Raw genomic sequence first — 12,463 nt, forward strand, 5'->3', positions numbered from 1 at the left:
CAGAATCCTAGAATCGCTACAGTGCACAAGGAAGCCATTTAGCTCATCGAGCCTGCACCAACTGCCCTGCCTGTCTGTCCATCCTTGGGGTTTTTATGGAGCTCTCCCTTGTTCAGGCAGATCAGCTGCAGGCAGTTTGGGCAAGTCAGGCGCCCGTTAGAGCATTCCAATGAGTTTAATGCAGTTTGTCTTGTTACCATGGAGGGGAAGCCAAGTCAGCGCTTGCAGGTGTGCTGATGGATGAGGGGGTGGGGGCGAGAGGAGGAATTTGTGCCCGTGTTATAGTCGGGGACAGGGGAGGGAGATGGTCATATCAGTCAGCCATCGGAGCCGGGAGGGGGTGGGGGGAGGTGGGGGGGGGCGGTTGGTGGTGATGAGGGGCCATGTGCAAGAGGGTCCTGGGGGTGGAAGTCCGGGGTGGGGGGAGGGGGGGAGGAGAGGGGGGGTGGTAAGGGGTCGGTAATGTTCCGTGGGAGGGTGGGGGGGCGGTGTCTCTGATGTCCGTGGGAAGGGGGGAGAAGAGGCCGTATCTGCCCTGGGGGAGGAGTTTTGTGAGCAGAGCTTTTTTTTCCGGTTTTCCTGCGCTTGTGCAGTTTGTGACTCCGATCTGAGCTGCTGTTTGTCTGGCAAATTAGGCCCTGCCCACTGCCTCGAGCGGCTAGAAACCGTCTAACCCATATTTTCAAAGACTGAGTGCATAAAATTGGGTGTGAAAACTCGCCCGAAAAACGGATCAAGAACTCTCCCGTTTTCAGGCTAGCTGGACACTTAGAATAAAATCTTGCATAATTCCGCCCGGGGAGAATGTGCAAACTCCACACAGGCACTCAGCCAAGGTCAGAATTGAACCCGGGTCCCCGACACTGTGAGGCAGCAGTGGTAACCACTGTGCCACCATGCTGCCCATGATCATTGCTAACTTTTAAGTTATTGCAACTGTCACTGTAGTTCTCTTCCTAGGCACAGAATTTGGAATACAACAGTCAGAAAATTACCTTGAAATTCTCTTCAGTCAACCCTTCCTCAGTTTTGGCATCTCTGATCATTGCAGCGACATATCTTTTCACCAAATTTCTTATAACTTCCTGAAAGACAGGGGTAAACAAAATAGGAATTAATTCATTTTACAGGGTACATCAAAATAAGCCTGTTCTCATTTATGAATAAATGTTTATACAAATGTACTGTTGTCTTTATATAAAACTATCATTTTGAAAACATTAATAAAGTGCTTTCATTATAACAAAAGTTACTGATTTGCTGCAAACAGATGGTTATCATGCCATTTAGAATAAGAGATTGTGAGAAGTTATGAGCTTGTTGAAAAAGGATTTTACCCTGAACCACCCCCCCCCCATGCTTTCGGTGGGGCAGGGATGTGGGGAGGGCACGTAAAATATGTTGGGCGGCTGGCCCACTGCCTTCCCCAACCCCGAACTGGTCCCCTTAATCTGGGAGTGGTAAGACACTCGCTGGCTTGCCTGCCCAAAGGCCTTTTGAGGAACTTAAGAGCCCACTTAAGGTGCTCATTTTGCTTCCACCTGGGCCGCACGGTGGCACAGTGGTTAGCACTGCTATCTCAGAGCTCCAGGGACCCGGGTTCAACTCCCGGCTTGGGCTACTGTCTGTGTGGAGTTCGCACGTTCTCCCCGTGTCTGTGTGAGTTCCCTTCGGGTGCCCCGGTTTCCTCCCACAGTCCAAAAGACATGCAGATTAGGTGAATTGGCCATGCTAAATTCTCCTTCAGTGTACCCGAACAGGCGTCGGAGTGAGGCGACTGGGGGATTTTCACAGTAACTTCATTGCAGTGTTAATGTAAGCCAACTTGTGACTAATAAATAAACTTACACTGTTTCAAAAAAAAATAGACAGTAGCAGGTGGGCAAGAGTGGGAAGGCTCTTTAAACAACCTTGTTGATAAGGTGGGGAAAGTAGAGAAAGCGCACATCACTTGAGGTGAGGGGTGCTCTGTGCCCATTCGGTGCACCCCTCCCCCGACAAGTTGTTATCTCCCCTTTGTTGTTCTCCAGCTGGCCTCCAGAACCCACACTCTCCCCAGGTTTCCTGATCCCACCTTGTCCAAAGTCCAACACTTGCCTTCTTGGCCATGTCCTCCTCATCCCGTGGCCTCTCTCCAATCCCAGCAGCAACCACGATCGAGTTCTGGTGCTGCTGGAATTGCGAGTTCTGCCCACCGATCAGATTCGCCGGCAGCCCTCTTGAGGATTGGAGTTCCTCCCACTGAGGGGCAAATATCCAACCTTCAGATTGATTAGGCTGCCGGCAGTGTGTTATTGCTACAAGGTGGCCTTATTCAAAGTGGACCTTCCTTCCTAGGGGTAGAGCAGTACGCCAGTTCCCCTGTAAAGTTCAACCCACTAATTCAAAGGGTGCGCACATAAAGTATATTCATCAGTTACACCTGGAAGAGCACAACAATTTTCTGCTCCTTGTGATTAGTACAAACAGGGTGTTCTCCAGGTAAGGCTGGAGCACAGCTGATGGCTGCACACTCATCAATCTCAGGAAAAGGGAGACGTAGTGCCATCTTTCATCTCCCGTGCTACTTTAAAGAGTTCAATGCCATCAGAATGAAGGGTCATCATCAACCTGAAATGTTGGGCTGGCAGCACAGTGGCACAATGGTTAGCACTGCTGCCTCACAGGAACCCGGGTTCAATTACGGCCTCAGGTCACTGCCTGTGTGGAGTTTGCACATTCTCCCTGTGTCTGTGTGGGTTTCCTCCGGGTGCTCCGGTTTCCTCCCACAGTCCAAAGGTGTGTGGGTTAGGTTGATTGGCCATGCTAAATTGCCCCTTAGTGTCAGGGGGATTACCAGGGGCTGCGTGGGTGAGATTGTGGTTGGTGCAGGCTCGATGGGCTGAATGGCCTCCTTCTGCACAGTAGGGATCTTATGATATTGTTCCAGTGATGCAGATCCCCTCATTTCACTGGTTGTAGAATTGAAGGGAACCTCTCTTTGCTTCCGAGGAGGAGGCCTGATGCGATTAAGTGCCCATCAGGCACTTCATTGGCCAGTGTCGGGCCTCCCACGCGATCAGGCCAGCAGTGGGGTGGAACTCCTGCCCCAAGGAGTAGAGCTACTGGGAGTGGAGCTGCTGCCAGCAATGCACAGTAGGCCCAGCCCCTGGATGCGGGTGAGTCAGCTGGGTGGGATAGGGGTCACATGGAAGGGGGCTTGCTGGAAAGTGGGAGGTATGGGACATGGTGGCAAGGGCAAGGGGTGGCTTTCACCACCCAAGGCCGCAAACACAATCCCACCCTCTCCCCCACCAGCATCTCATTCCAGTGGGCTCCACTAAATTCAGCTTGTTAACTCTGTTTCTCTCTACTGATGTTGTCTGTCCTGCTGGGTATTTCCAACATTTTCTTTTTATATTTCAGAATTCTAGCATTTTCAGTATCTTGCTTTTGTACTAACACTCAGTTTCCAGGTTGATGAGCAGATTGTAAACCTATCCATCATTTCTGTAGATCTTATTGTACTAGATTTGTATCACAGTATTATATTAGCTTCTAAATTGCTTTGCCATATGTCCTGGTGATAGAAAGTCATGATGCTGCTAGTATTCACTTTATATCACATCACACAGTTCCTTAAGCTACAACAACACACTGCATCTATATAGTCCCTTAAATTTAGCAAAACATCCAGGTTGTATTAGAAAGAGGATCAGATACTGAGCAGGAGTATCTGAGTAGGAATAGTGAGATGACTGAGGTGTAGACAGATGTAAATTTTCAAAAGGACTGGTAAAAGGAGAAGATGTGTGACAAGGAGAGAGGGTTCAAAACGCAGTGGGCGATTCTCCCAACAAAAATCTAAGTGTCAAATATGCATGAAAACGAGTAAATCACACTGATTTTTTCAAAATTAATCTCCCAATCTGTGCACTGCAGAGAGCCCTAGCGTGAATCCCATTGAGAATCAGTGGGCGGAGTTTTTTCCCACTGGAGAGGCTGGCAGCATAGCGCTGAGTGGGGCCACTGCGAATGCGCCGATCTGTCAGCGCCGAGATCAGCACATGCTCAGTGGCCCCGCACTGCCGGCCTCCCGATCGCTATTCCCCCCCCAAACCATGTACGGGCCAGCCTCGAACAAACACCCCCCCCCCCACCCGCCTTGATCTCCTGCACCCCCACCAGCCCCGATCTCCCAATCCCCCCCCCAACTAGCCCAACCAGCAGCCCAGACTCCCACCCCTTGCATTTCTGACCCCCCACCCCAACCCTGGGTAGGCTGACCACCGCCCCCCGCCCCCGATGGTCAGCCCCGATTGCTAGTCTCCAACCCTCAGTCACTTGCCCGACTGCAGAGTAGCAGCAGGACCTCCCCCCCATCGATCACTCCCCAGAGGCCCCCACTCCCATCAGGCCCCATCCCCTTGGCACTGCCCTACGCCTGCTGGGCAGTGCCAAGATGCCCCTGGGCATTGGCACTTTGCCCATTGGGCAGTGTCAGGGGCCCAGGTTGGCACTGCCAAGGTGGTAAAGCCTGAAATCAGGAGGAGGAGGGCGATTGATGGGGTTGGGGAGGCGATGTCTGCTGGAGTAGGCAAGTGACAATCTTCCACTGCACTATGTACTCTTGTATATAATGGGAGATCATAGTGCATGTGCAATAGCACTCTCCAACAGTCAGCAGCCAGCTTCCTGGCATGAATAGACTCCGTCCACTCCTGCTACTGGTGTGAATCACAACTCACCTCATTTATTTTTCTAAGTGTGATAAAATTTCTCGCCAAAAAAAGGGCATGATTCTCTCCTGTGAGGGAGGGTTGTTTTTCAAACTGGAGGCCTGTGACCAGTGGTGTGCCTCAAGGATTGGTGCTGGGCCCACTGTTATATGTCATTTATATTAATGATTTGGATGAGAATATAGGAGGCATGGTTAGTAAATTTGCAGATGACACCAAGATTGTTGGCATAGTGGACAGTAAAGAAGGTTATCTAGAATTACAATGGGATCTTGATCAATTGGGCCAGTGGGCCGATGAATGGCAGATGGGGAGTTTAATTTAGATAAATGAAAGATGATACATTTTGGTACATCGAAACAGGGCATGACTTACTCAGTTAATGGTAGGGCACTGGGGAGAGTTATAGAACAAAGAGATCTCGCGGTACAGGTTCATAGCTCCTTGAAAGTGGAGTCACAGATGGTGAAGAAGGTATTCGGCATGCTTTGTTTCATTGGTCAGAACATTGAAGGCAGGAGTTGGGACGTTGTGTTGAAGTTGTACAGGACATTGGTAAGGTCACACTTGGAATATTGTGTACAGTTTTGGCCACCCTATTATAGAAAGGACCTTATTAAACTAGAAAGAGTGCAGAAAAGATTTACTAGGATGCTACCAGGATTTGATGGTTTGAGTCATAAGGAGAGGCTGAATAGATTGGGACTTTTTCCTCTGGAGCATAGGTGGCTTAGGGGTGATCCTATAGAGGTCTATAAAATAAAGAGGGGCATAGATAAGGTAGATAGTCAACATCATTTCCCAAAGGTAGGGGAGTCTAAAACTAGACAAGCAGGCAGTGCAGGAAGATGCCCTTGAGGAAGACAGCCCCTCAATTTTCCGATGTTGAGCTTGCCAGGTTGCTGGAGGCAGTGGAGGCAAGGCAGGACACCCTCTTCCCTTCAGCAGGATGCCATCCAAGAGGATGAGATGGAAATGCAGCCTGGGAGGTGGTGGCGGCATGCATTGGTTCCAAGGCACTGGCCAGGAGAACTGGGGAGCAGTGCCACAAGAAACTGATTGACTTCATCTGGGCAGCAAGGGCGAGTGTTTTACCTCATCTAGCATCTTCCCCCTCAATGACCCCCCAGATCTTCCTACTCCCAGCATCCTGCATGTTTTCAGCCCGTGTCCTCCAAGCACTTCCCTTCTCCCATTCAAGAGTATCACAACCCTTGCCATCTGAGGGCCATCCCCTGAAACCCGCAGCACTCGTGCCATCAGATTTCACATGGTTCCTCCTGTCCCTACAGGAGAAGAATACCCATAATCGCCGGGAGGGGGCAAAGACAGGAGGTGGTATGTCAGAGGTCCGTGTCCTCACCCACTTTGAGGAGCAGGCACTTGCGGGAGAGGAGGGCATGTAGACCATCAGTAACAGCAAGATCAGACTGGAACACAGAAGTGAGCACCTGCCAGTCCTCCACTTGTTGGAGAAATCTCAAGTATGTTACATGCAGTCTAGATTCCTCTCCCTCCCTTGCACTTAGCCCATTGTACTGTGTTGCAGGAAGTGACTCCGATGCGCCTGGGCCATCTGGCATCGCGGCCCCCACTGCTGTTCCCACCCATCCCGCCCCGGCAGGTCAGAAGATTCCTTGGAGGAAGCAGATGAAGGTCCAAGGTCAGCATCAGTTTTGTCTCAGCTTCCACTTCGCAACTCACTATCTCACATCGGTAGGTACAGTTAGTGGTGAGGCATCTGGATCACTCTTTGGTGCGCATGACACATCTGCTGATTTACAGGAGAAGGAGGGAATGTCCAAGGCCTCTGGCACGCAGGGGCCTGCTGGAGACAAGGACTCAGCTGGCCCCAGGCTACACGCTGGGCCTCTGCGATCACTCCTCCCTCAGCTGCTGAAGGTGCAGCAACAGAGCCAGGGAATGCAGGAGGGGTTGACAGCAACACTGGACCGACTGCAACGCTGTTGGGAGGAATCCCAAAGCTTTCAGGCGGACCAGCTATTGCTTGTCTTGTGTGGTTCCCAGGCCAGCACTGCAAGGGTGGCATCCATGGTGGAAAGCATGGGGCAGGAGATCCTCACCATGAGTGGCAGGCTCCAAGCGATGGCTGAGTCACAGCAGGCCACAGCTGAGGGCCTCAAGAGGTTTTTTAAGATTCAGCGGCCCATGGCTGAGAGGCTCGAGAGCTTGCAGGGGACCCAGCGGGACAGCGCTGAACACAGCGGACTATGCCTGCAGCCCTTGAGAACGTGGCCCACTCACAGAGGGTCATAGCTGAGGGGCTGGAGAGCATGGCCCAGTCTCAGAGCGCACTTGCTGCTGCCATTGACAGGTGGCCCCTGGCTCAGAGGGCCATCGCAGAGGGCTCGACCACCATGGGTAGGACGCAGGTGGTCCTCCAGGACTGGCAGGACCAGGTGACGCTGGAGCTTCTGGAGCTCACTGCAGAAGCACTGCTGACCTATGGAGTGACCCAGAGGCCCCCAGGAACCCAAGGGAGGAGGAAGGGCTCGAGCTTGTGCCAGGGCCTTCCACCCAAGGGACAGCGGCTGTGGCTACACATTCTGACTCTCCCCTTCCTGACATCGGGGCAACCCAGAGGCAGCGTGATGAAGAGGATGTCATGGATATGTCCCTGACACCTGGAAGCTGGCCAGGGCCCTCAACGTCCAGGCCCTCCAGAGGGTGATTGCCAAGGTCATCACAGGTCTCGAGGGTGCGGTAGGCAGCTGGCCAATTCCACCTCCGATGTACATCCTGGGGAAATGGTGAGACGTCATGGTAGGTCACGTAAAGTTAAGAGGTTATGGCAGCACTAAGATGGCATGGGTGAAGGGCAGCACTAGGTAGATAGAGTATTTAGGCACTTTAAAATCTCATGTTCACATATTTTTATATTCTCACTTATTTTGAAAGCACTATTATTGGCAACAATGAATGTTATTTCACCCCACACATGTGACTAAATTGTCTTGCATTAGCCTCTAACAGAGATGTACTTACCCCAAAAGTCACCGGAGGAACCCTACATGCTGAAGTCAGTGGGGGAGGCCCCTCAGCGCACTGCTACTGAGAAAATCAAGGTACTCAAATAATTCACTGGCTACAGCAGGTGGCATGCATTGGCAGTGACTTCCAGCATCTGCCATGGCACCCCAGAACCGATGAGATATTCTCCCCAACCCACCCGCCCCGGGGCGGGGCCCCGTATGGGGGTTTAGTGCTCCCTCTCCCACCACCCAGACGCGGGCCCAAGTGCAGCGTGCATGCGGAGCTCAGGAAGATGTCAGACTAGTTTACACCAGGGCATCATCACAATGGCATGTATCATCTCCCTCCTATCTGCCACAGAAACTCACTAAAACAGCGTATCCAGGCCCACCACTCTGGCATTACAACGTTGCAGGAGATTGTAGGACTCCAAAGAAGAGTGGGGGCGGAATGGAACCCACGTGTGGCAACACAGGCCCCTGGTTACCAAAGCGCATGGTAATCAGGGGCTCCCTTGCCACACTCGCATGCCTGAACCTTGATGCCGCCAGCCCTCCAGCGCCTGGGTAATGTTGCTCGTCGTCCTCCTCCTCCTCCTCTCCCTCTTTCTCCTCCTGCTGGGTGGCCTCCTACCCATTAAAGCCTGGATGGTCTACCTCTACATCCTCCTCCTCAAAAAAGGTCTCCTCACTGCTGTGCCAGGTTGTGTAGGGCACAGCACGCCACCACAATGCAGGACAATATCAAGGGGTATATTGGAGGGCCCCGCCATAGCGTCCAGGCACCTGAACCGCATTTTGAGGAGCCCTATGCACCGCTCCACTATTGAACAGTGGCAATGTGGGCCTATCAGGTCTCCACATAAGTCTCAAACCTCCGCACAAGTGTCATCGGCCAAGTCTGAAGCGGGTACTCCATGTCCCCCACCGAGCCAACCCTGCACCCTGGGCTCCTCTTCAAAGACCTCCAGGACATCAGAACTCCTCAATATAAAGCTGCCATGCATGCTGCCGGCGTGTCTGGTGCAGACGTGAATGATATTCAGCTGATGGTCACACAGCAATTGTACATTTATCGAGTGGAAAGCCTTTCTGTTCATGAATCTTCCTGGACTCTTCACCAGGGCCCTGATGGCGACGTGGGTGCAGTCTATAGCCCCCTGCACATTTGGCATCCCCATGATGGCTGTGAATCCTGCAGCCCGGGCTTCCTGCTGGGCCTGGTCCAGGTTAAATTTAATATACTGGCCAGTCCGGGCATACAGGACATCCGTGACCTCCTTCACACACTTGTGGATGGATGGTTGGGAAATGCCACAAAGGTCTCCACTGAGGGTTTGGAAGGACCCGCTGGCGCAAACGTTTAAGGCGACTGTCACCTTCACAGCCACAGGGAGTGGACGTCCACCTGTGCCCCGAGGTGCCAGGTCATGCAACAGATGTCACAGGTGTCGCACTGTCTCCTTTCAGAGCCGGAGCCATCGGCGGCATGCGATGTCCAACAGTTGCTCAAAGGACACTCGCGTACGGAACTGCCAGGGTATCCGCTCCCTCCTTCTCCTGCCGTCCCCCCTCGGGGCAAATGGCAGCCACGTCCTACCTCCAGTGGCCGTCTCCCTCTAATCCTATGGGTGGTAATGCCTGGGCCTCCTCTGCCAGGAATTAATCCCCTTGCTCCTCCTCCTCAGCTCCAGCAACAGCCAAAAGAACGGCAAGATCAATAGGTTGCATTGCAAAAGTAATGACGGGTGGGGGGTGGGGGGATTTGGGGAAGGGGAGAGACAGATGGAGAGTTTAAAGAACTATGCTCACCCCCAGCCTAGCAATACACACTCCCCATATACCCCCCCCTCCCACAGATTGCCAGCACCATACACTCCCCCATACCCCCCACAGGCCCCAGAAACACACACTCCCCATACCCCCCCCCACAGACCCCCAGCAACACACACTCCCCATACCCCCCTACAGACCCCCAGAAACACACAGAGGATGTGTTTTCCTGACCGATCCGGCTGCAGTGAACGAGGTCGGTAAGGGAGGTGAGTTGGGATGATTGGGAGTGAAACTCGCTAATTACATTGTGGTGAATGCAAAAAAATGAAAATTGACATTTCACTCATTTTGGGCGGGCTCCCGATCATGCCGACTTTATTTTTCTTGGTAAAATGGGAATGGGTGTGAAAACGGGCACCATTCCCGCTAATCGCATCACGCCGGATTTTATAACATTTTCCCGCCACAAAACGGGTCGTAAAATTCCACCCATTCAATCTTTTCATGCTTGTTCAGCACTTAGAATGTTTTTGGTAAGATCGTCCCCTGGGTCAACACAGAGAGCACTGCAAGAGGAAGGGTAGAACAGGCATTCTAGTTTTGGGATAAGTTTATTTTCTCTCCCTCCTTCGGTCCTGTTCGTGCACTGCCAAAAAAGATTCAGGACTGCACAGAGGAACTCTGATGTCCAGAGTTTTAAAATCCTCCTACCAGAAATGCAGGCGAATTATCCAATCAACTCGAATTCAGTATAAAATAAATGACAAGCAAACTCTCAAAGTTCCATCAAACTGAAACATTTTTGGAGCGACTGCCAATTTGCCACATCACTTTCCAGGAAGTTTACTGGGAAGTTAATTTACACTTGTATCCGAGTGAAAACAGATCTCAGGAAATGGCCGGTATTTAGACCTCAAAAAGACCGAACATAAGAAAGTAAACCAGAGGACCACATGGTCCATCGAACCTGTTCATGATGACCTTGGGCTAGAACTCCACTTTTCGGCTCACTTCCCATATCTTTTGATCCCGAGAGGCTAACAATCTCTCTCTTTCAGCCTTAAATACATTCAATGATGGCCCACAACCATCAATGGTAGAAAATTCCAAAGACCCACAAACCTCAGAGTGAAGACATTTCTCCTCATCTCAGTCCTAAATAATTGGTCCCTTATCCTGAACCTGTGTCCCTTTTTTCTCTGTTTTGACAAAGGGTCATCTGGACTCGAAATGTCAGCTCTTTTCTCTCCTTACAGATGCTGCCCAGACCTGCTGAGATTTTCCAGTATTTTTTCTTTTTTGGGTTTCAGATTCCAGCATCCGCAGTAATTTGCTTTTATCACCCCTTCTCTCAATTCTGCGATCAGGGGAAGCATGTACATCTCAGTATCCACCCTGTCAATCCCCTTCATAATTGTGAATGGTTCAATGAGGTTACCTCACATTCTTTTAAGCTCCAGAGAGCATAGAGCCAATTTACTTTGCTGCCCAATACAGGACCACTCTCTCATCCATTTGATAAGGTACTGTACAGATAAGAGTCTATGGTGTTGGGTGTAGTATATTAGTATGGGTAGAGGATTGGCTAACTAATAGCAGGCAGAGAGTTGAGGTAAGAGGGCATTTTCAGGATGGCAACCTTTAACTGGTGGAGTGACAAATGGATCAGTGCTGGGCCCGCAATTATGTGTGTGTGTGTATATTAATATATATATATATATATATGTTATATATATATATAAACAAGAGAGAGAGAAATTTTGCGGATGACACAAAAATAGATGGGAAGGCAAATGGTGAAGATGATACACAGATTCCATGAGGGATATAGACAGGTAAAGTGAGTGGGGAAAAGCTTGGCAGATGGAATATAATGTAAGAAAATGTGAAGTTGTGCACTTTGCTGGGAAGAGTAAAGGAGTTGAATATTACTTAAATGGAGAAACACTGCAGAAAGCTGCAGACAGAGAGATTTGGGGGTCCTGTGCATAAATCCCAAAACGTTAGCATGAAGGTTCAGTAGGTAATAGGGAAGACGAATGGAATGTTGGCTTTTATTTCATAGAAATATAGAAAATAGGAGCAGGAGTAGGCCATTTGGCCCTTTGAGCTTGATCCACCACCATTCATTAGGATAATGGCTGCTCATCCAACTCAGTAACCTATTCCTGCTTTCCCCTCATATCCTTTGACCCATTTAGCCCCAAGTGCTATGTCTAACTCCTTCTTGAAAACATACAATGTTTTGGCTTCAACTGCTTTCTGTGGAAGAGGATTCCACATGCTCACCACTCGCTGGGTGACTAAATTTCTCCACACCTCAGGCCTAAATGGTTTACTCCAAATTGTTAGGCTGTGACCTTGGTTCTGGACTTCCCTGCCATTGGGAACATCCTTCCTGCTTCTACCCTGTCTGGTCCTGTTGGGATTTTATAGGTTTCTATGTGATCTCACCCTCATTTTTCTAAACTCCAGTAAATATAATCCTGACCGGTTCAACCTCCCCTCATACATCAGTCCTGCCATTCCAGGAATCAGAGTGGTAAACCTTCACTGCACTTCCTCCATAGCAAGAACATCCTTCCTCAGATAAGGAGACCAAAACTGCACACAATATTTCAAGTGTGGCCTCACCAAGGCCCTGTATAACTAGCAAGATATCTCTGCTCCTGTACTTGAGTCTTCTCGCTAGGAAGGTTAACATAGCATTTGCCTTCTTCACCATCTGCTGCACCTGCATGTTTTCAAAGGGAATAGAATATAAAAATAGGGAAGTCTTGCTAAAATGTACAATGCAATAGTTAGAGCACACCTGGAATAATGTGAACGGTTTTGGTCCCTTTTCTAAAGAAATATATATTGGCACTGGAAGAAGTCTCACAACACCAGGTTAAAGTCCAACAGGTTTATTTGGTATCACGAGCTTTCAGAAGGCTGCTCCTTCATCAGGTGAGTGGGACATCTCCCCACGCCGGC

At 50.3% G+C, this 12,463-nt stretch overlaps 1 protein-coding gene across 1 annotated transcript in view; it reads right to left on the minus strand.

Moving 5' to 3' along the window:
* Window positions 1-12,463, minus strand: part of trpc4b (transient receptor potential cation channel, subfamily C, member 4b) — a 51,924-nt gene that overhangs the window by 1,320 nt on the left and 38,141 nt on the right. Inside the window, exon 9 of the mRNA XM_078222861.1 lies at window positions 996-1,085. Within this exon, the coding sequence (XP_078078987.1) occupies window positions 996-1,085 (90 nt within the window). The remainder of the gene's footprint in view (window positions 1-995; window positions 1,086-12,463) is intronic.

This window comes from Mustelus asterias, chromosome 10 (genome assembly GCF_964213995.1).
Source record: "Mustelus asterias chromosome 10, sMusAst1.hap1.1, whole genome shotgun sequence".
Taxonomy (NCBI): Eukaryota; Metazoa; Chordata; class Chondrichthyes; order Carcharhiniformes; family Triakidae; genus Mustelus; species Mustelus asterias.